This window comes from Oncorhynchus mykiss, chromosome 13 (assembly GCF_013265735.2).
Source record: "Oncorhynchus mykiss isolate Arlee chromosome 13, USDA_OmykA_1.1, whole genome shotgun sequence".
Lineage (NCBI taxonomy): Eukaryota > Metazoa > Chordata > Actinopteri > Salmoniformes > Salmonidae > Oncorhynchus > Oncorhynchus mykiss.
Genome location: NC_048577.1, coordinates 7,947,783 through 7,974,829, shown reverse-complemented (window position 1 = coordinate 7,974,829; position 27,047 = coordinate 7,947,783). Strand labels below are relative to the sequence as shown.

At 44.2% G+C, this 27,047-nt stretch overlaps 1 protein-coding gene across 1 annotated transcript in view; it reads left to right on the top strand.

The window, feature by feature from the left end:
• Window positions 1–27,047, top strand: part of LOC118938183 (ligand-dependent corepressor-like) — an 80,541-nt gene that overhangs the window by 31,644 nt on the left and 21,850 nt on the right. Inside the window, exons 2-3 of the mRNA XM_036940094.1 lie at window positions 14,129–14,194; window positions 24,623–24,702. Coding sequence (XP_036795989.1) covers window positions 14,129–14,194; window positions 24,623–24,702 — 146 coding nt within the window. The remainder of the gene's footprint in view (window positions 1–14,128; window positions 14,195–24,622; window positions 24,703–27,047) is intronic.

Here is a 27,047-nt window from a genome sequence, read left to right as displayed (position 1 = left end):
CAGAAGGTGTCCTCCGTTCTGTTCTGCCCGCGGCGGTGAATCGCGACGTCTCTGAGTGAGCCCAAGGTGCTGAATGAACAAAAAACAGTACAATCGTGATTCTAGTGATTCTACAGTTTTCTATGAGATTCTAAAGATTCTATGAGATTCTACAGTTTCTACAGATTCAATGCCTCCATCCTCTATTCCCCAAACAGAAAGAAGGAACATGCTTTGGAAAAAGACTGCAATTACTACTTTTAAAAAGGTGTATTGAGGGTTTTTGTGAGTGAATGCGAAGCTACCTGACCATGGTCTACACTAAGGGCAAGGTCATACTTCTGATATTCTGTGGAATCCTCGCTGTGCATTGTGGCTCCGCACTAATCTAACATTCCGTAATGTATTGACCCTATTGTCAGGAATTCTCCAGAATGTGAAAATAGATGTTAGAAGGAGGAGGAGAAGGTTCTGAGAAGTTAAGGTTATAGAACCGTCTGAAGTGAATGGACTCATGGCTGAAATAAGCTGTACATGCTTACCGTTTTCTGAACAGAGATAGTTTTGACAAGTTTTGAATTCGTTTTTCAATTGATGGTTTTGACGACCTTGTCGATTGACAAAAGGGGCTACTGTTTGTGTTGTGGTGAAGAGCAAAATTTATCAGCCCCAGCCGTAGGTAGCCTTTTCTCTATTCTGTGACAGTTTAAAAAAACACAAAACATGTTTCTCTTTCAGGCAATATGCTTTATTAAGTTTGCTCCATCTCTTTTAAGAAGAAAATAAAATAAATGGTCCTGTATTTCCTCTCTAGTTTGTTGCTCCATAAATCAATGGTCCTGTATTTCCTCTCTAGTTTGTTGCTCCATAAATAAATGGTCCTGTATTTCCCCTCTAGTTTGTTGCTCCATAAAGAAATGATCCTGTATTTCCTCTCTAGTTTGTTGCTCCATAAATAAATGATCATGTATTTCCTCTCTAGTTTGTTGCTCCATAAATAAATGGTCCTGTATTTCCCCTCTAGTTTGTTGCTCCATAAATAAATGATCCTGTATTTCCTCTCTAGTTTGTTGCTCCATAAATAAATGGTCCTGTATTTCCCCTCTAGTTTGTTGCTCCATAAATAAATGATCATGTATTTCCTCTCTAGTTTGTTGCTCCATAAATAAATGATCATGTATTTCCTCTCTAGTTTGTTGCTCCATAAAGAAATGATCCTGTATTTCCTCTCTAGTTTGTTGCTCCATAAATAAATGATCCTGTATTTCCCCTCTAGTTTGTTGCTCCATAAAGAAATGATCCTGTATTTCCTCTCTAGTTTGTTGCTCCATAAAGAAATGGTCCTGTATTTCCTCTCTAGTTTGTTGCTCCATACAGAAATGATCCTGTATTTCCTCTCTAGTTTGTTGCTCCATACAGAAATGATCCTGTATTTCCCCTCTAGTTTGTTGCTCCATAAAGAAATGGTCCTGTATTTCCCCTCTAGTTTGTTGCTCCATACAGAAATTATCCTGTATTTCCTCTCTAGTTTGTTGCTCCATAAATAAATGATCCTGTATTTCCCCTCTAGTTTGTTGCTCCATAAATAAATGGTCCTGTATTTCCCCTCTAGTTTGTTGCTCCATAAAGAAATGGTCCTGTATTTCCCCTCTAGTTTGTTGCTCCATAAATAAATGATCCTGTATTTCCCCTCTAGTTTGTTGCTCCATACAGAAATGATCCTGTATTTCCCCTCTAGTTTGTTGCTCCATACAGAAATGATCCTGTATTTCCCCTCTAGTTTGTTGCTCCATAAATAAATGATCCTGTATTTCCCCTCTAGTTTGTTGCTCCATACAGAAATGGTCCTGTATTTCCCCTCTAGTTTGTTGCTCCATAAATAAATGATCCTGTATTTCCCCTCTAGTTTGTTGCTCCATACAGAAATGATCCTGTATTTCCTCTCTAGTTTGTTGCTCCATACAGAAATGATCCTGTATTTCCCCTCTAGTTTGTTGCTCCATAAATAAATGATCCTGTATTTCCCCTCTAGTTTGTTGCTCCATACAGAAATGATCCTGTATTTCCCCTCTAGTTTGTTGCTCCATACAGAAATGGTCCTGTATTTCCCCTCTAGTTTGTTGCTCCATACAGAAATGATCCTGTATTTCCCCTCTAGTTTGTTGCTCCATAAATAAATGATCCTGTATTTCCCCTCTAGTTTGTTGCTCCATACAGAAATGATAATGTATTTCCCCTCTAGTTTGTTGCTCCATAAATAAATGATCCTGTATTTCCCCTCTAGTTTGTTGCTCCATAAATAAATGATCCTGTATTTCCCCTCTAGTTTGTTGCTCCATAAATAAATGGTCCTGTATTTCCCCTCTAGTTTGTTGCTCCATACAGAAATGGTCCTGTATTTCCCCTCTAGTTTGTTGCTCCATACAGAAATGATCCTGTATTTCCCCTCTAGTTTGTTGCTCCATAAATAAATGGTCCTGTATTTCCCCTCTAGTTTGTTGCTCCATAAATAAATTATCCTGTATTTCCTCTCTAGTTTCTTGCTCCATAAATAAATGATCCTGTATTTCCCCTCTAGTTTGTTGCTCCATAAAGACATGGTCCTGTATTTCCCCTCTAGTTTGTTGCTCCATAAATAAATGGTCCTGTATTTCCCCTCTAGTTTGTTGCTCCATACAGAAATGGTCCTGTATTTCCCCTCTAGTTTGTTGCTCCATACAGAAATGATCCTGTATTTCCCCTCTAGTTTGTTGCTCCATAAATAAATGGTCCTGTATTTCCCCTCTAGTTTGTTGCTCCATAAATAAATGATCCTGTATTTCCTCTCTAGTTTGTTGCTCCATAAATAAATGATAATGTATTTCCCCTCTAGTTTGTTGCTCCATAAATAAATGGTCCTGTATTTCCTCTCTAGTTTGTTGCTCCATAAATAAATGGTCCTGTATTTCCTCTCTAGTTTGTTGCTCCATAAAGAAATTAGAGGTAGAACGATTAATAGGCATGGCCGATTTTAATTAGGTCCGATTTCAAGTTTTCATAACAATCGGTAATCAGCATTTTTGGAGACTGATTGATTATGGCCGATTACATTGCATTCCACGAGGAAACTGTGTGGCAGACTGATCACCTGTTACGCGAGTGCAGCAAGGAGCCAAGGTAAGTTGCAAGCTAGAATTAAACTTATCTTATAAAAAACAATCAATCTTAACATAATCACTAGTTAACTACAGATGGTTGATGATATTACTGGGTTAACTAGCGTGTCCTGCGTTGCATATAATCAATGCGGTGCCTGTTAATTTATCATCGAATCACAGCCTACTTCGCCAAACGGGGGATGATTTAACAAATACGCATTCAAGTAAAAACACAATTGTTTCTTTTCAATACACAGAAGTATATATTTTTAAACCTGCGTATTTAGTTTAAATTAATACATTTTAGCAGGCAATATTAACTAGGGAAATTGTGTCACTTCTGTTGCGCTCATGGCACACAGAGTCAGTGTATATGCAACAGTTTGGGGCCCCTGGCTCATGGCACACAGAGTCAGTGTATATGCAACAGTATGGGGCCCCTGGCTCATGGCGAACTAATTTGCCAGAATTTTACATAATTATGACATAACATTGAAGGTTGTGTAATGTAACAGCAATATTTAGACTTAGGGATGCCACCCGTTAGATAAAATACTGAACGGTTCCGTATTTCACTGAAAGAATAAACGTTTTGTTTTCGAAATGATAGTTTCCGGATTTGACCATATTAAATCAAATCAAATGTTATTGGTCACATACACATGGTTAGCAAATGTTAATGCGAGTGTAGCGAAATGCTTGTGCTTCTAGTTCCGACCATGCAGTAATATCTAACAAGTAATCAAACAATTTCACAACTTCCTTATACACACACAAGTGTAAAAGAATGAATAAGAATATGTACATACAAATATATGAATGAGTGATGGCTGAACTGCATAGGCAAGATGCAGTAGATGGTATAGAGTACAGTATACATATGAGATGAGTAATGTAGGTTATGTAAACATTATATAAAGTGTCATTGTTTAAAGTGACTAGTGATACATTTATTACATCCAATTTTTAATTATTAAATTGGCTAGAGATTTGAGTCAGTATGTTGGCAGCAGCCACTCGATGTTAGTGATGGCTGTTTAACAGTCTGATGGCCTTGAGATAGAAGCTGTTTTTCAGTCTCTCAGTCCCAGCTTTGATGCACCTGTACTGACCTCGCCTTCTGGATGACAGAGGTTTGGGGGGGAACAGGCAGTGGCTAGGGTGGTTGTTGTCCTTGATGATCTTTTTGTCCTTCATGTGACATCGGGTGCTGTAGGTGTCCTGGAGGGCAAGTAGATTGCCCCCGGTGATGCGTTGTGCAGACCTCACTACCTTTCGAGAGCCTTGCAGTTGTGGGCGGAGCAGTTGCCGTACCAGGCGGTGATACATTCCAACAGGATGCTCTCGATTTTGCATCTGTAAAAGTTTGAGTGTTTTCGGTGACAAGCGAAGTTTCTTCAACCTCCTGAGGGTGAAGAGGCGCTGTTGCGCCTTCTTCATCACGCTGTCTGTGTAGGTGGGCCATTTCAGTTTGTCCGTGATGTATATGCCAAGGAACTTTCCACCTTCTCCACTACTGTCCCATCGATGTGGATAGGGGGGTGCTGCCTCTGCTGTTTGCTGAAGTCCATGATCATCTCCTTTTGTTCTGTGACATTGAGTGTGAGGTTATTTTCCTGACACCACACTCCGAGGGCCCTCGCCTCCTCCCTGTAGGCCGTCTCGTCGTTGTTGGTAATCAAGCCTACCACTCTAGTGTCGTCTGCAAACTTGATGATTTGAGTTGGAGGCGTGCATGGCCACGCAGTCATGGGTGAACAGGGAGTACAGGAGAGGGCTGAGAACGCACCCTTGTGGGTCCCCAGTGTTGAGGATCAGCGGGGTGTAGATGTTGTTTCCTACCCTCACCATTTGGGGGCGGCCCATCAGAAAGTCAAGGATCCAGTTGCACAATGCGGGGTCGAGACCCAGGGTCTTAATGACGAGTTTGGAGTGAACTACAGTGTTAAATGCTGAGCTGTAGTCGATGAACTACATTCTTACAGAGGTATTCCTCTGGTCCAGATGGGTTAGGGCAGTGTGCAGTGTGATGGTGATTGCGTCGTCTGTGGACCTATTAGGGTGGTAAGCAAATTGGAGTGGGTCTAGGGTGTCAGGTAGGGTGGAGGTGATATGATCCTTGACTAGTCTCTCAAAGCACTTCATGATGACGGAAGTGAGTGCTACAGGGCGGTAGTCATTTAGCTCAGTTACCTTAGCTTTCTTGGGAACAGGAACAGTGGTGGCCCTCTTGAAGCATGTGGGAACAGCAGACTGGGATAAGGATTGATTGAATATGTCCATAAACACACCAGCCAGCTGGTCTGCGCATGCTCTGAGGATGAGGCTAGGGATGCCGTCTGGGCTGGCCGCCTTGCAAGGGTTAACACGGTTAAATGTTTTACTCACGTTGGCCGCGGTGAAGGAGAGCCCACAGGTTTTGGTAGCGGGCCGTGTCAGTGGCACTGTATTGTCCTCAAAGCGAGCAAAGAAGTTGTTTAGTTTGTCTGGGAGCAATTTTGTTCCTTTTGATGGCATAGAAAGCCCTTCTTGCCTTGTCTTGTCTCTCAAGCTTTGTTGAAGTTACCTGTGGTATATCTCTCTTACTCCATCTCACTCCATCTTTCTCTCTCTCTCTCTCCACTTGTCTTTAAATAACTTGGAGCTTTAGTGGGAATTGGAACAAACTGAACCACCCTCCCTCTTTCCCCGCTCCTCCCTTCCTTAAGTAACCCTTCCCCCCTCCTCTTGCTCTCCTCCCCCTCTCCTCCTCTCCTCCCTTCCTTAAGTCACCCTTCCCCCCTCCTCTTGCTCTCCTCCTCCTCTCCTCCCCCCCTCCTCTTGCTCTCCTCCCCCTCTCCTCCTCCTGCTCTCCTCCTGCTCTCCTCCTCTCCTCCCTTCCTTAAGTCACCCTTCCCCCCGCCTCCCCCTCTCCTCCTCCTCTCCTCCTCTCCTCCCTTCCTTAAGTCACCCTTCCCCCTCTCCTCTTGCTCTCCTCCTCCTCTCCTCCTCTCCTCCTCCTCTCCTCCTCTCCTCCCTTCCTTAAGTCACCCTTCCCCCCTCCTCTTGCTCTCCTCTTCCTCTCCTCCTCTCCTCCCCCCCTCCTCTTGCTCTCCTCCCCCTCTCCTCCTCTCCTCCCTTTCTTGGCCGCATCTATAATTGTTATTGATTGGGTTCTCGTTAAGACTGTTGTTCACCACCCTGAGATTCACGGCCCCTCTATTAAAGGCTTCCGAGGGAGAGAGGAGAGGAATGATAGAAAAATGTGAGAAAAGAAATGAGGAAGAAAAAGGACAGGATGAATAAAAAAGTAGTGACAACCTTGTCTGTCACAGTGTAGCGCCCCCCAAACGCCTCCATCTTCTGCGCTCTTTTTGATCTGCTAGGTTCTCAGTTCAGAAAGGTTTAGTGAGATGCCAATCTGTCTGTTTAGTATGATCCTCTGGCTATGACACTAAGAACTAAGTGCTGCGGAAGTTAACTAACTTCTCTCTCTCTCTGTTTCTCTTTCTCTCTGTCTCCGCCTCCATTTTTCCCTGTCTTCCCTTCTCCTCCTCTAAAGGATAATAACATAATTAGAGCAGGTCTTTTGCTGCATGGTGTATGATTGTGTGTGTAACTCCATTCCCTGGGCTCTAATTGATTGCCTTCATGGGGACTTGTTATATTCCTCCCTGGATGTGGAGGAGATGTTTATTTTCTTCTGTGTGTGTGGAGAGAGAGGGAGAGAGAAAGAGGGTGTGTGTGTGTGTGTGTGTGTGTGTGTGTGTGTGTGTGTAAAACATTCTACAGCTACAATATGATAGAGGTCATTTGGACGTACATTTGGACTGGTGTTCAATCAAACCGGCACTTCAGAAACCCCAAACTGTGGTTTGCTTACGTCAGTATGCATGGCTGTCCAATGTCTTAGTTGTGGTAAACAGGTCTTGATCCGTGCCTTCCATTTTAGCCTCCGTATCTTAGGTTATTTCATTTGGTGTGGAACTGAACAGAATGGCATGCTCATGTTTGGCTGGTCTTCTAATACCTGTTGGTTAGAGCCTGTAAGTAAGCATTTCACTGTAAGGTTGTTGTATCCTGTTGTATTGTTGTATCCTGTTGTATTGTTGTATCCTGTTGTATTGTTGTATCCTGTTGTATTGTTGTATTCTGTTGTATTGTTGTATCCTGTTGTATTGTTGTATCCTGTTGTATTGTTGTATCCTGTTGTATTGTTGTATCTTGTTGTATTGTTGTATCCTGTTGTATTGTTGTATCCTGTTGTATTGTTGTATCCTGTTGTATCCTGTTGTATTGTTGTATCATGTTGTATTGTTGTATCCTGTTGTATTGTTGTATTCGGCGCACGTGACAAATACACTTTTGATTTGATGCCATCTAGGCCCTATGTGGCTCAGTTGGTAGGGCCTGTATGTGGCTCAGTTGGTAGGGCCTGTATGTGGCTCAGTTGGTAGGGCCTGTATGTGGCTCAGTTGGTAGGGCCTGTATGTGGCTCAGTTGGTAGGGCCTGTATGTGGCTCAGTTGGTAGGGCCTGTATGTGGCTCAGTTGGTAGGGCCTGTATGTGGCTCAGTTGGTAGGGCCTGTATGTGGCTCAGTTGGTAGGGCCTGTATGTGGCTCAGTTGGTAGGGCCTGTATGTGGCTCAGTTGGTAGGGCCTGTATGTGGCTCAGTTGGTAGGGCCTGTATGTGGCTCAGTTGGTTGGGCCTGTATGTGGCTCAGTTGGTAGGGCCTGTATGTGGCTCAGTTGGTTGGGCCTGTTTGTGGCTCAGTTGGTTGGGCCTGTATGTGGCTCAGTTGGTAGGGCCTGTATGTGGCTCAGTTGGTAGGGCCTGTATGTGGCTCAGTTGGTAGGGCCTGTATGTGGCTCAGTTGGTAGGGCCTGTATGTGGCTCAGTTGGTAGGGCCTGTATGTGGCTCAGTTGGTAGGGCCTGTATGTGGCTCAGTTGGTAGGGCCTGTATGTGGCTCAGTTGGTAGGGCCTGTATGTGGCTCAGTTGGTAGGGCCTGTATGTGGCTCAGTTGGTAGGGCCTGTATGTGGCTCAGTTGGTTGGGCCTGTATGTGGCTCAGTTGGTAGGGCCTGTTTGTGGCTCAGTTGGTAGGGCCTGTATGTGGCTCAGTTGGTAGGGCCTGTATGTGGCTCAGTTGGTAGGGCCTGTATGTGGCTCAGTTGGTAGGGCCTGTATGTGGCTCAGTTGGTAGGGCCTGTATGTGGCTCAGTTGGTTGGGCCTGTATGTGGCTCAGTTGGTTGGGCCTGTATGTGGCTCAGTTGGTAGGGCCTGTATGTGGCTCAGTTGGTAGGGCCTGTATGTGGCTCAGTTGGTAGGGCCTGTATGTGGCTCAGTTGGTAGGGCCTGTATGTGGCTCAGTTGGTAGGGCCTGTATGTGGCTCAGTTGGTAGGGCCTGTATGTGGCTCAGTTGGTAGGGCCTGTATGTGGCTCAGTTGGTAGGGCCTGGTGCTTGCAACATTAGGGTTGTGGGTTTGCGTCCTGCTGTGTCCACCAATACAAACATTTTTTGGGAAAAATATTATTTGAAGTGTTGGTTTGAGTTATCAAAGGAAGTCTTCTTTATAACCAGGCATGAAATTTACATGTTTACTTGAGTCATATGACCCAGGTTACCACTCAGCCAACTAGAGTGCATAGCACTGGTGTTGGATCTGTGACATCCACTAGCACTGGTGTTGAATCTGTGACATCCACTAGCAGTGGTGTTGGATCTGTGACATCCACTAGCACTGGTGTTGGATCTGTGACATCCACTAGCACTGGTGTTGGATCTGTGACATCCACTAGCACTGGTGTTGGATCTGTGACATCTGCTAGCACTATTTCCCTCTATACCATTTTGTATTTCATTAACCTTTGACTATTGGATGTTCTTATAGGCACTTTAGTATGGTCAGTGTAACAGTATAGCTTCCGTCCCTCTCCTCGCTCCTCCCTGGGCTCGAACCAGCAACACAATGACAGCAGCCACCACATCGAAGCAGCGTTACCCATGCAGAGCAAGGGAAACAACCACCCCAAGGCTCAGAGCAAGTAAAGTTTGAAACGCTATTAGCGCGTGCTAACTAGCCAGCCATTTCACTTCGGTTACACCAGCCTCATCTCGGGAGTTGATAGGTTTGAAGTCATAAACAGCGCAATGCTTGACGCACAACGAAGAACTGCTGGCAAAACGCACGAAAGTGCTGTTTGAATGAATGTTTACTTGCCTGCTTCTGCCTACCATCGCTCAGTCAGAAACTTAGATACTTGTATGCTTGTATGCTCAGTCAGATTATATGCAACACAGGCCACGCTAGATAATATCTAGTAATATCATCAACCATGTGTAGTTAACTAGTGATTATGATTGATTGTTTTTTACAAGATAAGTTTAATGCTAGCTAGCAACTTACCTTGGCTTACTGCATTTGCGTAACAGGCTCCAGTGGAGTGCAACGAGAGAGAGGCAGGTCGTTATTGCGTTGGACTAGTTAACTGTAAGGTTACAAGATTGGATCCCCCGAGCTGACAAGGTGAAAATCTGTCGTTCTGCCCCTGAACGAGGCAGTTAATTCTTGTGACTCTCAAACCCGGATCCGGAAGCATAATCATAGCCTCAAACGAATTAGCATAACGCAGCGGACATAAATACCCCTAGAAAATGTTCCTATTCATGAAAATCACAAATGAAATATATTGAGGCAGGGCTTAGCCTTTTGTTAATCACACGGTCATCTCAGATTTTCAAAATATGCGTTACAGCCAACGCTAGACAAGCATTTGTGTAAGTTTATCATGGCATAATGCTATGCTAGGCTCTGCTGGCAGCAGGCAACATTTTCACCAAAATAAGAAAAGCAACCAAATTAAATAATTTACCTTTGAAGAACTTTGGATGTTTTCACTCAGGAGACTCCCAGTTAGATAGCAAATTCACAGCCATATAAGGAGTGATTGGCATGAGGCGGTTTCAAAAAATGCGGCACTTCCTGATTGGATTTTTATCTGAGTTTCGCCTGTAACATCAGTTCTGTTGCACTCACAGACAATAGCTTTGCAGTTTTGGAAACGTCAGAGTGTTTTCTATCCAATGCATAGTCAAGCATATTTTTGTGACAAAATATCTTGTTTAAAACGGGAACGTTTTTTATCCAAAACTAAAATACTGCCCCCTAGTTGTAAAAGGCCACCGTTCCTAGGCCGTCATTGAAAATAAGAATGTGTTCTTAACTGACTTGCCTAGTTAAATAAATATTAAATAAAGGTGTAAAAAAAAAAAAAGGCAAATCGGCGCCCAAAAATACAAATTTCCGATTGTTATAAAAACTTGAAATCGGCCCTAATTAATTGGCCATTCCGATTAATCGGTCGACCTCTAGTTAGAGCCATCTGGAATGAGGATGAATTGAAACCATTTTCTGGTTCACAGAAATGGTGCAAAAGAGGTGGCTAACCACTGCTCAGCTGATTGGTTGGCATACTGTCAATTGAGACATTTGGTGACTAAATGTAATGGAAAGAAGAAGAAATTACATCACCAAACCAAGATAAATGACTTAAACCACAATAGGAAAAGACTTGGGAGTGTTTAAATGATGTCATGGGCAGAAAATCAAATGAATCTCCATCGTTCTTTGAAGTTGACGGGTCATTTATTACAAATCCTTTTTGATATTACCAATCATTTCCAAGACTGTTTCACTAGTGAATTTCACTAGTGAAGTGGACCGTCAGGGTTCTTAGTGAAGTGGACCGTCAGGGTTCTTAGTGAAGTGGACCGTCAGGGTTCTTAGTAAAGTGGACCGTCAGGGTTCTTAGTGAAGTGGACCGTCAGGGTTCTTAGTGAAGTGGACCGTCAGGGTTCTTAGTGAAGTGGACCGTCAGGGTTCTTAGTGAAGTGGACCGTCAGGGTTCTTAGTAAAGTGGACCGTCAGGGTTCTTAGTGAAGTGGACCGTCAGGGTTCTTAGTGAAGTGGACCGTCAGGGTTCTTAGTGAAGTGGACCGTCAGGGTTCTTAGTGAAGTGGACCGTCAGGGTTCTTAGTGAAGTGGACCGTCAGGGTTCTTAGTAAAGTGGACCGTCAGGGTTCTTAGTGAAGTGGACCGTCAGGGTTCTTAGTGAAGTGGACCGTCAGGGTTCTTAGTGAAGTGGACCGTCAGGGTTCTTAGTGAAGTGGACCGTCAGGGTTCTTAGTGAAGTGGACCGTCAGGGTTCTTAGTGAAGTGGACCGTCAGGGTTCTTAGTGAAGTGGACCGTCAGGGTTCTTAGTGAAGTGGACCGTCAGGGTTCTTAGTAAAGTGGACCGTCAGGGTTCTTAGTGAAGTGGACCGTCAGGGTTCTTAGTGAAGTGGACCGTCAGGGTTCTTAGTGAAGTGGACCGTCAGGGTTCTTAGTGAAGTGGACCGTCAGGGTTCTTAGTAAAGTGGACCGTCAGGGTTCTTAGTGAAGTGGACCGTCAGGGTTCTTAGTGAAGTGGACCGTCAGGGTTCTTAGTGAAGTGGACCGTCAGGGTTCTTAGTGAAGTGGACCGTCAGGGTTCTTAGTAAAGTGGACCGTCAGGGTTCTTAGTGAAGTGGACCGTCAGTCCCCATGTCCAAGATGAATTCACAGCAACACACATTATTACACAGAGCCATGATCACACATCCCTTCTATCTCTAATTACTCAAACAAATAGCAACACACATTATTACACAGAGCCATGATCACACCTCCCTTCTATCTCTAATTACTCAAACAAACAGCAACACACATTATTACACAGAGCCATGATCACACATCCCTTCTATCTCTAATTCCTCAAACAAACAGCAACACACATTATTACACAGAGCCATGATCACACATCCCTTCTATCTCTAATTACTCAAACAAATAGCAACACACATTATTACACAGAGCCATGATCACACCTCCCTTCTATCTCTAATTACTCAAACAAACAGCAACACACATTATTACACAGAGCCATGATCACACATCCCTTCTATCTCTAATTACTCAAACAAACAGCAACACACATTATTACACAGAGCCATGATCACACCTCCCTTCTATCTCTAATTACTCAAACAAACAGCAACATGACCTGGACAAAAATATTCAACATTTCATGGAGCGGCGGGGACTGTGAGGGGACACACACACACACACACACACACACACACACACTCTTATTAATGACATAGTGTTAGTTGTGTTGTTTGTACTCTTATTAATGACATAGTTTTCGTTGTGTTGTTTGAACTCTTATTAACGACATAGTTTTAGTTGTGTTGTTTGTACTCTTATTAATGACACAGTTTTAGTTGTGTTGTTTGTACTCTTATTAATGACAGTTCTAGTTGCGTTGTTTGAACTCTTATTAATGACATAGTTTTAGTTGTGTTGTTTGTACTCTTATTAATGACATAGTTTTCGTTGTGTTGTTTGAACTCTTATTAACGACATAGTTTTAGTTGTGTTGTTTGTACTCTTATTAATGACATTGTTTTAGTTGTGTTGTTTGTACTCTTATTAATGACATAGTTTTCGTTGTGTTGTTTGAACTCTTATTAACGACATAGTTTTAGTTGTGTTGTTTGTACTCTTATTAATGACATAGTTTTAGTTGTGTTGTTTGTACTCTTATTAATGACAGTTCTAGTTGCGTTGTTTGAACTCTTATTAATGACATAGTTTTAGTTGTGTTGTTTCTATATGGTTGTATTTTCAGTGTGTGGCTGTCCTTGTGTATCAGTGTTTTGTTACTTGTCTTGTTTGGTGTTTTTTGTGGACCCCAGGAAGAACAGCTGCTTCTTCTGCAGAAGCTAATAAACAACCCCCCCCCCCCCCCCCCCCCCCCCATCTTAAAAACCTTTTTCCAGATCTGGATGTATAACAGCCAGGGTTAAGATGAACTTGTTCCCAAAAGCTGGTTTAATCTCCCTCTTAGCAGCAGCTCTGCCTCTTAACCTGCATGGAGAGAGGGGGGGGGTGGGGTGGGGTGGGGGGTGGGGGGGGGGGGGAGAGTGAGAGAGTGAGAGAGTGAGAGAGAGAGAGAGCGAAGTAGAAAGAGAGAAAGCGAAGGCGAAAGAGAGGTAGGGAGACCGAGCTACTTTTATTTTAAGTGGTATTGATCTGCCCGCATTTCCTTTGGCATCACAGTAGGCTTGACTTGAAGGACAAAACCTCCCGTGGAGTTACCCCCTCTCTCCCTTCCTTCCTCTTTCTCACTCCCTCCCAAACCCCATACCACCCCCACCTCTCTACTCCAACCCCTCTAACCCTCTTATACCCATCTTCACTCCTCAGCTTCTTCACCAAGCAGTTTCTTTTCCTCCTCTCCTCCTCTTTCCTTTTAGAGAGAGTGGGGAGGGGGAGGGTGGAGGAGAGGAGGGGGGAGGGAGGACGGTGTGGGGTGGAGGAAACTGCTATATGTATTTGCGTTACTTCACAGGGTTGCCAAGCAACAGCTGAATCCAGTATTTACAGTTAATAAAAAGTGAGTGACATTAGCTAACAGTGTTATATTAGGTAAAGAAGGGATTTGCTTTTAAGAAAAGAAAATTAAAGCCAAGGTGTGTGTGTGTATGTGTGTGCGCCAGTGTGTGGGGGTGGGGTCTGTCTGTAGAACTGTAAGTGGATGTGAGCCAGTGTGTGGGGGTGGGGTCTGTCTGTAGAACTGTAAGTGGATGTGAGCCAGTGTGTGGGGGTGGGGTCTGTCTGTAGAACTGTAAGTGGATGTGAGCCAGTGTGTGGGGGTGGGGTCTGTCTGTAGAACTGTAAGTGGATGTGAGCCAGTGTGTGGGGGTGAGGTCTGTCTGTAGAACTGTAAGTGGATGTGAGCCAGTGTGTGGGGGTGGGGTCTGTCTGTAGAACTGTAAGTGGATGTGAGCCAGTGTGTGGGGGTGGGGTCTGTCTGTAGAACTAAGTGGATGTGAGCCAGTGTGTGGGGGTGGGGTCTGTCTGTAGAACTGTAAATGGATGTGAGCTCCCCCGTCTTCTACAAACCTGAGTCCTGTACTTAGTTGTTCTCTCTGTCTTCCCTGCAGGGTTTGAAAGCATTTTGGAAGGGCTGTTCGGGCCGGGACTAGTCAAAGATATTACCCTTTTTCAAGGTAAGCATGTCCTCGCCGACTATCTCCACACCTGTCTCCCAGATGGCACCCTATTCTCCATCTAGTGCACTGCTTTTCACCCATAGGCCCAGGGCCCATAGAGAGCAATAGTAATGGCATATTTTTGTAGGCACTAACTCCGCCATGGCCCGTTGGACAAAGCCTATGGGGAAATTATATACAGTGCCTTGCGAAAGTATTCGGCCCCCTTGAACTTTGCGACCTTTTGCCACATTTCAGGCTTCAAACATAAAGATATAAAACTGTATTTTGTTGTGAAGAATCAACAACAAGTGGGACACAATCATGAAGTGGAACGACATTTATTGGATATTTCAAACTTTTTTAACAAATCAAAAACTGAAAAATCGGGCGTGCAAAATTATTCAGCCCCCTTAAGTTAATACTTTGTAGCGCCACCTTTTGCTGCGATTACAGCTGTAAGTCGCTTGGGGTATGTCTCTATCAGTTTTGCACATCGAGAGACTGAAATTTTTTCCCATTCCTCCTTGCAAAACAGCTCGAGCTCAGTGAGGTTGGATGGAGAGCATTTGTGAACAGCAGTTTTCAGTTCTTTCCACAGATTCTCGATTGGATTCAGGTCTGGACTTTGACTTGGCCATTCTAACACCTGGATATGTTTATTTTTTAACCGTTCCATTGTAGATTTTGCTTTATGTTTTGGATCATTGTCTTGTTGGAAGACAAATCTCCGTCCCAGTCTCAGGTCTTTTGCAGACTCCATCAGGTTTTCTTCCAGAATGGTCCTGTATTTGGCTCCATCCATCTTCCCATCAATTTTAACCATCTTCCCTGCCCCTGCTGAAGAAAAGCAGGCCCAAACCATGATGCTGCCACCACCATGTTTGACAGTGGGGATGGTGCGTTCAGCTGTGTTGCTTTTACGCCAAACATAACGTTTTGCATTGTTGCCAAAAAGTTCAATTTTGGTTTCATCTGACCAGAGCACCTTCTTTCACATGTTTGGTGTGTCTCCCAGGTGGCTTGTGGCAAACTTTAACCGACACTTTTTATGGATATCTTTAAGAAATGGCTTTCTTCTTGCCACTCTTCCATAAAGGCCAGATTTGTGCAATATACGACTGATTGTTGTCCTATGGACAGAGTCTCCCACCTCAGCTGTAGATCTCTGCAGTTCATCCAGAGTGATCATGGGCCTCTTGGCTGCATCTCTGATCAGTCTTCTCCTTGTATGAGCTGAAAGTTTAGAGGGACGGCCAGGTCTTGGTAGATTTGCAGTGGTCTGATACTCCTTCCATTTCAATAGTATCGCTTGCACAGTACTCCTTGGGATGTTTAAAGCTTGGGAAATCTTTTTGTATCCAAATCCGGCTTTAAACTTCTTCACAACAGTATCTCGGACCTGCCTGGTGTGTTCCTTGTTCTTCATGATGCTCTCTGCGCTTTTAACGGACCTCTGAGACTATCACAGTGCAGGTGCATTTATACGGAGACTTGATTACACACAGGTGGATTGTATTTATCATCATTAGTCATTTAGGTCAACATTGGATAATTCAGAGATCCTCACTGAACTTCTGGAGAGAGTTTGCTGCACTGAAAGTAAAGGGGCTGAATAATTTTGCACGCCCAATTTTTCAGTTTTTGATTTGTTAAAAAAGTTTGAAATATCCAATAAATGTCGTTCCACTTCATGATTGTATCCCACTTGTTGTTGATTCTTCACAAAAAAATACAGTTTTATATCTTTATGTTTGAAGCCTGAAATGTGGCAAAAGGTCGCAAAGTTCAAGGGGGCCGAATACTTTCGCAAGGCACTGTATGTATATTTTTTGTAGGGTTTATAGATAAATGCCAAAAATAAGGTCAGAGGTTAACACCGGTTTAGGAGATCTTCTACGTTTTGTTCTATGAGATAATCGTCATCAGCTAACGTCACTTTTTAGTGAGTTTTGAAGCATTAATGTTATCAAATAAGCAAATAAAGCACATCGAGGCTTCATACATCGTAAAGGTCATGTTAACTGACTGATATTATCTCATAGAACAAAACGGACATCTCCTAAGCCTGTGTTAACCTCTGACCTTACACTATATTGTTAATATATGAAACTCTTAATATATGTTACAATATATTCTTAATATATGAAACTCAGGAGCTGAAAAGAGGTCTAAATGTTTAGGTTCCTGAATGGAATTACAACCCCTCAAATTACCCAAAGACAACAACATCAACAACAACAACAACACCTTGTGCGTCATCGCACCAAGCGTGCAGCTAGACTGCTTCAATACACATGACTTCTAACACACAGAAAGTGTGTGGGTCAGGAGAATCAAATGTCAAATGATACGGCTCCTCAACCCAGCCAGCCAGAGCTCTCTTTCCTCTCTCTCTCTCTCAATTCAATTTAAGGGGCTTTATTGGCATGGGAAACAAATGTTTACATTGCCAAAGTAAGTGAAGTAGATAATAAACAATGAAAAAAATTCAGTAAACATTACACTTGCAAAAGTTCCAAAATAATAAAGACATTTCAAATGTCATATTATGTCTATATACAGTGTTGTAAGGATGTGCAAATAGTGAAAGTACAAAAGGGAAAATAAATAAACATAAATATGGGTTGTATTTACAATGGTGTTTGTTCTTCACTGGTTGACCTTTTCTTGTGGCAACATGTCACACATCTTGCTGCTGTGATGGAACACTGTGGAATTTCACCCAGTAGATATGGGAGTTTATCAAAATTGGGTTTATTTTCTAATTCTTTGTGGATCTGTGTAATCTGAGTGAAATATGTGTCTCTAATATGGTCATACATTTGGCAGGAGGTTAGGAAGTGCAGCTCAGTTTCTACCTCTCTCTCTCTCTCTCTCTCCAAACCCTAGGAAATGAGGTCAGTGTGGCCACCTATCGTCTTGTGACACATCCTCCACCAACTTCAGAATTAGTGTAAATGTTTCAGATGCGTCTTCCTCTTCGCTCATTCAACCACACAGCAAACACACACATATAAATGCACACACATTTCCACAGGAAGTACACGTACAAACACACACACATAAATGCACACACATTTCCACAGTAAGTACACGTACAAACACACTCGCACCCTCTCTCGCTCTCTCTCTCACAGCTGAGTGCAGCAGGGTGGGGGGTCATGCTAGCTGTTGGACGGTAGCTAATTGGCTCTTTCCCAGGGCTATTGTAACTACTAGAACCACAGGGGCCCACTCACTCACCTTTGACCTTTTGACACACCATGGGTAAAAAGAAAAGTGCACCTAGCAACACGATATAATGTACAGAACTCACTGCATCAAGTGGAATTGTATCATTCCCATTCCACTCATTCAAGTTTAGTTGTATCCACTCATTCAAATTGAGTTGTGTCACTCCCTAGTGTAGGACTAGATTCAATTGAAGGGCTTTATTGGCATGGGAAACATGTGTTTACATTGCCAAAGCAAGTGAAGTAGCTTAAGTAAAAATTAACAGTAAACATTCCACTCACAGAAGTAAAAAACTATATATTTTTTAAATGTCATATTATGTATATATATATATACAGTGTTGTAATAATGTGCAAATGGATAAAGTACAAAAGGTAAAATAAATAAACATAAAAATGGGTTGTATTAACAATGGTGTTTGTTCTTCACTGGTTTGCCCTTTTCTTGTGGCAAAAGGTCACTATATTACTGCTGTGATGGCTCTTTCTCTCTCTCTCTCTCTCTCTCTTTCTCTCTCTCTCTCTCTCTTTCTCTCTCTCTCTCTCTCTCTCTCTTTCTCTCTCTCTCTCTTTCTCTCTCTCTCTCTCTCTCTCTCTCTTTCTCTTTCTCTCTCTCTCTCTCTCTTTCTTTCTCTCTCTCTCTCTTTCTCTCTCTTTCTCTTTCTCTCTCTTTTCCTCTCTCTCTTTCTTTCTCTCCATCCTTCTCTCCTTCTTTCTCAAATTCAAATTCAAGCTGCTTTATTGGCATGAAAAACATTGCATCAATATTACCAAAGCAACAATGTATACAATATACATTGTAATAAAATAATGAAGAATAATATAAAATGGTAGCAAATAATACAAATAAAGCAACAACAAAATGGCAACAGTAAATAGTAGAAATATAATAAATATAAAAGGTGAAACATATAAATCGAGAGAGATATTTATATATATACATCTCATTTGTAAGGATTGGATTGTGTACTGCATAGTACTGTACTGTCTTGTACTGTGTAATGTGATTGTGTTGAGGTTCTGGTGGGAGGGGGGGGGGGTAATGTGGTGCTTTTACTATAATGAGGATGTCTCATTAATGTAAGACAAAAAAGTATATCTCTCAGTAGCGGTGTGGGTTCAACTGATGGTTAAAGGAAGCATAGCTCCATGGCAACGACCCAGACACAGAGTTCATACGGTCGTCTCTATGAAGTGGCCACGTTGACGACGTCTCTCTCTTTCTCTCGCTCCACCCCTTCCTCCAAATGAATTGTGTGGTTTCTCACGAGAGACGAAACGACTCCAAGGCTGTTGTTTCTCTTCTTTCTTAGATTATTGATCCTCTATCATTCATTTATCTTTATATTTTTTTTTATACACCTTTTTCTCCTCCATTTTGTGGTATCCAATTGGTGGTATCCAACAGTCTTCCCTCATCGCTGCAACACCCGTACGGACTCGGGAGCAGCGAAGGCCGAGAGCCGTGTGTCCTCCGAAACACGACCCAGTCAAACCGCACGGCTTCTTGACACAATTCCCTCAAACCGGAGGCCAGCTGCACCAGTGTGTCCTCCGAAACACCACCCAGTCAAACCGGAGGCCAGCTGCACCAGTGTGTCCTCCAAAACAACACCCAGTCAAACCGCACTGCTTCTTGACACAATTCCCTCAAACCGGAGGCCAGCTGCACCAGTGTGTCGGAGGAAACACCACCCAGTCAAACCGCACTGCTTCTTGACACAATTCCCTCAAACCGGAGGCCAGCTGCACCAGTGTGTCGGAGGAAACACCACCCAGTCAAACCGCACTGCTTCTTGACACAATTCCCTCAAACCGGAGGCCAGCTGCACCAGTGTGTCGGAGGAAACACCACCCAGTGAAACCGCACTGCTTCTTGACACAATTCCCTCAAACCGGAGGCCAGCTGCACCAGTGTGTCGGAGGAAACACCACCCAGTCAAACCGCACTGCTTCTTGACACAATTCCCTCAAACCGGAGGCCAGCTGCACCAGTGTGTCCTCCAAAACACCACCCAGTCAAACCGCACTGCTTCTTGACACAATTCCCTCAAACCGGAGGCCAGCTGCACCAGTGTGTCGGAGGAAACACCACCCAGTCAAACCGCACGGCTTCTTGACACAATTCCCTCAAACCGGACGCCAGCTGCACCAGTGTGTCCTCCAAAACACCACCCAGTCAAACCGCACTGCTTCTTGACACAATTCCCTCAAACCGGAGGCCAGCTGCACCAGCGTGTCGGAGGAAACACCGTACACCTGGCGACCGTGTCAGCGTGTACTGTGCCCGGCCGCCACAGGAGTCGCTAGTGTACGATGGGACAAGGACATCCTGCCTCCTGCCGGCCAAACCCTCCCCTAACCCGGACGACGCTGGGCCAGTTGTGCGCCACCCCATGGGTCTCCCGATCGCGGCCGGCTGCGACAGAGCCTGGACTCGAACCAGGATCTCTAGTGCCTTAGACCACTGCGCCACTCCGGAGGCCCTCTCTCGCTCTTATCCCCCCCTCTCTCTCTTTTATCCCTCTCTCTTTTATCCCTCTCTCTTATCTCTCTCCCTCTTTCTCTCTCTCTCTTTCTCTCTCTCTTAACCCCCCCCTCTCGCTCTCTTTTATCCCCCTCTCTCTCTCTCTATCATCCCTCTCTCTCATCCCTCTCTCTTATCCCTATAACTCTCTCTCCCTCTTGTCCCCCTCTCTCTCTTATCCTCCTCTGTCTCTTGCTCTTTATCATCCCCCTCTCTCTCTTTTATACCTCTCTCTTATCCCTCTCTCTTATCCCTATATCTCTCTCTCCCTCTTGTCCCCCTCTCTCTCTTATCCTCCTCTGTCTCTTGCTCTTTATCATCCCCCTATCTCTCTTTTATACCTCTCTCTTTATCATTTTTCTCTTTTATCCCCCTCTCTCGCTCTCCCTCTCTTTCTCTCATCCCCCTCTCTCAATCTCTTTTCTATCTCTCTCTCTCTCTCTCTCTCTCTTATTCCTCTCTCTCTCTCTCTCTCTCTCTCTTATTCCTCTCTCTCATCCCCATCGCTCTCTTTTATCCTTTTTCTCTCTCTTATCCCCATCTCTCACTCTCTCTCTTGCTCTTATCCCCTCTCTCCAATCTCGTATCTCTCTCTCACTTACCCTCTATCTTTCTCTCCCTCTTTTATCCCCATCTCTCTCTCTCATCCCCCTCTCTGTCTTTTATCCCCTTTCTCTCATATCCTTCTCTCTACCATCCCCTCTCTCTCTTTTATCCTTTTTCTCTCTCATATCCCCCCCTCTCTCTCTTATCCCCCTCTTTCAATCTCTTATCTCTCTCCTTCTCTCCCTCTTATCTCTCGCTCTCTCGCTCTATTTCTGTTATCCCCTCTCTCTCTTACCCCCAGCCTCTCTCTCTCTCTTATCCCCCTCTCCAATCTATTTTATCCCTCTCTCTTTTCTCCTTTTTCTCTCTCTTATCCCCCTCTTTATCTCTCTCTCTTATCCCTCCCCTCTCCAATCTCTTTTATCCCTCTCTCTTTCTCTCTCTCTCACCCCCTTTCTCAAATCTCTCTCTTTTATCCCCTTTCTTTCGTATCCCCATCTTTCTCTCTTATCCTCTCTCTCTCGCTCTCTCTCTCTTGCACTTATCCCCTTCTCTCCAATCTATTTTCTGTCTTTCTCTCTCTCCCTCTCCCTCTTTTATCTCTCTCTCTTATCCCCCTCTCTCCAATCTTGTTTCTCTCTCTCTCTCTCTCTCTCTCTCTCTCTCTCATCCTCCTCTCTATTTTATCCCCTCTCTCTCTCTCTCATCCCCCTCTCTCTTTTATCCCATTTCTCTCTTATCCTTCTCTCTCTTATCCCCATATCTCTCTCTCCCTCTTGTCCCCCTCTCTCCAATCTCTTTTATCCCTCTCTTATCCCCATCTCGCTCTCTCGCTCTCGTTCTCTTATCCCCTCTCTCTCTTACCCCCCCTCTCTCTCACCCCCCTCTCTCCAATCTCTCTCTCTTTCTCTCTCTCATCCCCCCTCTCAATCGCTTATCTCTCTCTCTCTCATCCCCCCTCTCAATCTCTTTTCTCTCTCTCTCTCTCTCTCTCTCTGTTATCTCTCTCTCTCTGTCCTTCTCTCTAAATTAAATTCAAGGGGCTTTATTGGCATGGGAAACATATGTTAACATTGCCAAAGCAAGTGAGGTAGATAATAAACAAAAGTGAAATAAACAAGAAAAATGAACAGTAAACATTACACATACAGAAGTTTCAAAAGAATAAAGACATTACAAATGTCATTATGTATATATACAGTGTTGCAACGATGTGCAAATGGTTAAAGTACAAAAGGGAAAATAAATAAACATAAATATGGGTTGTATTTACAATGGTGTTTGTTCTTCACTGGTTGCCCTTTTCTTGTGGCAACAGGTCACAAATCTTGCTGCTGTGATGGAACACTGTGGTATTTCACCCAGTAGATATGGGAGTTTATTAAAATTGTATTTGTTTTCTAATTCTTTGTGGATCTGTGTAATCTGAGTGAAATATGTGTCTCTAATATGGTCATACATTTGGCAGGAGGTTAGGAAATGCAGCTCAGTTTCCACCTCATTTTGTGGGCAGTGTGCACATAGCCTGTCTTCTCTTGAGAGCCATGTCTGCCTACGGCGGCCTTTCTCAATAGCAAGGCTATGCTCACTGAGTCTGTACATAGTCAAAGCTTTCCTTCATTTTGGGTCAGTCACAGTGGTCAGGTATTCTGCCGCTGTGTACTCTCTGTTTAGGGCAAAATAGCATTCTAGTTTGCTCTGTTTTTTTTGTTAATTCTTTCCAAATCCAATGTGTCAAGTAATACTTTTTTTGTTTTCTCATGATTTGGTTGGGTCTAATTGTGTTGCTGTCCTGGGGCTCTGTGGGGTGTGTTTGTGAACAGAGCCAGGACCAGCTTGCTTAGGGACTCTTCTCCATGTTCTCTGTAGGTGATGGCTTTGTTATGGAAGGTTTGGGAATCGCTTCCTTTTAGGTGGTTGTAGAATTTAACGGCTCTTTTCTGGATTTTGTTAATTAGTGGGTATCGGCCTAATTCTGCTCTGCGTGCATTATTTGGTGTTCTATGTTGTACACGGAAGATATTTTTGCAAAATTCTGCATGCAGTCTCAATTTGGTGTTAGTCCCATTTTGTGAATTATTGGTTGGTGAGCGGACCCCAGACCTCACAACCATAAAGGGCAATGGGTTCTATGACTGATTCAAGTATTTTTAGCCAGATCCTAATTGGTATGTTGAATTTTATGTTCCTTTTGATGGCATAGAATGCCCTTCTTGCCTTGTCTCTCAGATCGTTCCCAGCTTTGTGGAAGTTACCTGTGGCAATGATGTTTAGGCCAAGGTATGTATAGTTTTTTTGTGTGCTCTAGGGCAACGGTGTCAAAATGGAATTTGTATTTGTGGTCCTGGCGACTGGACCTTTTTTGGAACACCATTATTTTGGTCTTACTGAGATTTACTGTCAGGGCGCAGGTCTGGTAGAATCTGTGCAGAAGATCTAGATGCTGCTGTAGTTCCTCCTTGGTTGGGGTCAGAAGCACCAGATCATCAGCAAACAGTAGACATTTTACTTCAGATTCTAGTAGGGTGAGGCCGGGTGCTGCAGACTGTTCTAGTACCCTCGCCAATTCACCAATTCATTGATGTATATGTTGAAGAGGGTGGGGCTTAAGGTGCATCCCTGTCTCACCCCACGGCCCTGTGGGAAGAACTGTCTTTGTTTTGGGCCTTTTTTAATCACACACTTGTTGTTTGTGTACATGGATTTTATAATGTTGTATGTTTTTACCCCAAACACCCCTTTCCATCAATTTGTATAGCAGACCCTCATGCCAAATTGAGTCAAAGGCTTTTTTGAAATCAACAAAGCATGAGAAGACTCAAATATACTGTTAAGATTTTCTATTGCCAAGTTTACACCTTCACTATTACAGTGGAATGTTTTACCCAGGAATTTGTCTAAAAGGGATTGAACTTGTTGTTGCCTAATTGTTTTTTGTTAGGTTTCCAAACTGCATTCCTTCCATCTATAGCATTTCTTAATGTTACTCAGTTCCTTTGGCTTTGATGCCTCGTGATTGAGTATTGCTCTGTTCAGGTAGACTGTGATTTTGCTGTGGTCTGATAGGGGTGTCAGTGGACTGACTGTGAACGCTCCGAGAGACTCTGGGTTGAGGTCAGTGATAAGGTAGTCTACAGTACTACTGCCAAGAGATGAGCTATAGGTGTACCTACCATAGGAGTCCCCTCGAAGCCTACCATTGACTATGTACATACCCAGCGTGCGACAGAGCTGCAGGAGTTGTGACCCGTGACTGTTGGTTATGTTGTCATAGTTGTGCCTAGGGGGGCATATCTCTCTCTCTCTCTTAGTGCTGTGAGTTCCGTGTGGAGCTCGGGGCACTTTTCTTTTTATCCATGGTGCACCAAAAGGTGAGTTTGTTGGGCATCCCTCCTCTCTCTCTGTTTTTCTCTGCCCGTGGAGCATTATAGCCACACTCGCACACACACACACACACATCACACACACACACATCACACAGACACACGCACACACTCCTCTGCATATGAAGGGGTAGGGTTTAGTGCGGCAGGGGACTGGAGGTTAATGACTACACTATGTCGAGGCGCCCGGTTCTACATCTGTCACCAACACAATAGTCACGTATCCAAGGCCGCCGCACGCCGCCAGGCGCCCAGGCCCAACGTCCCCTCCGCTCCGCTCCCCTCCCACTAGGACTGTGACACAAGTCATGTTCCCTGAAGAGTCAGTTATCACAAAGGAAGCTCATACCGTGTTCGAGAGAGAGTCACCAGAAGGCCTTGTCACTTGGAGACACAGAGATGTCACACACACACACACATACATACACACACACACACACACACACACACACACACACACACACACACACACACACACACACACACACACTGATGGTAATCTTCTGGTTGAGTGTGTGTGTCCGAACAGTTGATGTATTGGTTTACAGTTTTTATGTATCAAAAGGAACTCGGCCATCATTCAAAACAAACTGTTGCTATTTTCAATGCTTTTCATATTCTGAAGGGTTTTATTGTGAAATGCATGAAATGGTTAGCTGTGCTGTGGTTTGTCTAAGCTCACACACAGCGGCCTGTCATTATTACCACAACCTCTCTGACGTGTGTGTGTTTGTGTGTCTTCTTCTTCCCACAGATTGCGAGCCCGAGGTACTGTTGGATTGGTCGTTTGATGTAAATTGTCTCTTTTGCTGCTTAAGACGAGAGAAAGTCAAGGTAATTGATGTTATTAGAGTTGCTGTGGCTCACACACACAGACACACAAACACACACACACATCGAGACAATTGCTAAATCCCACACACTGCATTACAGCTAGCTGATTAGCTAAACTCCACACACTGCATTACAGCTAGCTGATTAGCAAAGCCTCCCCCACTGCATTACAGCTAGCTGATTAGCTAAACCCCCCACACTGCATTACAGCTAGCTGATTAGCAAAGCCTCCCCCACTGCATTACAGCTAGCTGATTAGCTAAACTCCACACACTGCATTACAGCTAGCTGATTAGCAAACCCTCCCCCACTGCATTACAGCTAGCTGATTAGCTAACCCTCCAGACTACATTACAGCTAGCTGATTAGCTAAACTCCACACACTGCATTACAGCTAGCTGATTAGCAAAGCCTCCCCCACTGCATTACAGCTAGCTGATTAGCTAAACTCCACACACTGCATTACAGCTAGCTGATTAGCTAAACCCCCCACACTGCATTACAGCTAGCTGATTAGCAAAGCCTCCCCCACTGCATTACAGCTAGCTGATTAGCTAAACTCCACACACTGCATTACAGCTAGCTGATTAGCTAAACCCCCCACACTGCATTACAGCTAGCTGATTAGCTAAACCCCCCACACTGCATTACAGCTAGCTGATTAGCTAAACCCCCCACACTGCATTACAGCTAGCTGATTAGCTAAACCCCCCACACTGCATTACAGCTAGCTGATTAGCTAAACCCCCCACACTGCATTACAGCTAGCTGATTAGCTAAACCCCCCACACTGCATTACAGCTAGCTGATTAGCAAAGCCTCCCCCACTGCATTACAGCTAGCTGATTAGCTAAACCCCCCACACTGCATTACAGCTAGCTGATTAGCTAAACCCCCCACACTGCATTACAGCTAGCTGATTAGCTAAACCCCCCACACTGCATTACAGCTAGCTGATTAGCTAAACTCCACACACTGCATTACAGCTAGCTGATTAGCTGAACTCCACACACTGCATTACAGCTAGCTGATTAGCTAAACCCCCCACACTGCATTACAGCTAGCTGATTAGCTAAACTCCACACACTGCATTACAGCTAGCTGATTAGCTAAACTCCACACATTGCATTAGCTAATTAGCTTCAATGACAAAAGCCAGTCTGCATTTTTTCATCTTTCCATCGCCTCATCAACAATAACACACACACGCACACACACACACGCACACACACACACACACACACGCACACACACACACACACACACACACACACACACACACACACACACACACACACACACACACACACACACACACACACACACACACACACCCTTTAAGTAGAGGTCAATCCCTGGTCGTCTCACTCATTCAGCCATGTCTAATCATCCTAAAATGGCGCTGGAATGTTTTGCCTCTCGGGAATGTATTATTATTTTCTGCCCTTTCAGTCACCCCTCGTTCCCTTTGACCTTGTGAATTGATGGCTCGTCGGCATGTCGTTCGGGGCGCCACTCGTCCTCCATTTTTTCTTTGTCTTTTAAAGGGGCAATCTGGGATTCAAACGATAAAGAAGTGGACACCGCGCCACTTTTGATATACCAATCCCAGATTGCCCCTTTAAGGGAGGAACGAAGGATGAAACAGAAGGCCTCACAAAGAGCCCCCCCCTTCTGTTGCCATGCCAACCAACCACTCCTTTTCTCCTTTTTCATCTTGACCTCTTCAACCCTGAAGGTCGACCATCTGGCACCTACAATTTAATACACACTTGTACATGTGTGAAAAATAACAAATATAAGCACCAACCAAATTATTATTATAAACATATATAACAGAGTAGTAGTGCTGATCTATGATCAGATTATAATGAATAGGATTATATAAATCAGATTGAGCATTCCTACTTCTGGGACACTGTGAATACGCTCCATGGTCCATAAAACATATTACCTGGAACATACCTGCCCTCCTTCCTCTGCTTGTCTCTGGCCTTGCCATGCCCGGGCCGGGCTGGGTGGGTTGGGCTTGCCCTACGTCCAAAATGGCACCCTATTCTCGTTATAGTGCACTACGTCTGAACACGGCCCATAGCGCTCTGGTCAAAAGTAGTGCACGATGTAGGGAATAGGGTGCCATTTGGGACGTACTCTTCATATTTCACTGTGTGCGTTTAATTGCATGAAATGCCAGAGGACCTGCAGAGGACGGAAACAATTGATTCATTGATCTGCAGCTATGCAAACTCCCGACAGAGGGAGGAGGTAGGCTTGAGGGAGGGGAAGAGCGAGAGAGGGGGAGGAGAGAGGCAGAGGGAGGAGGTAGGCTTGAGGGAGGGGGAGAG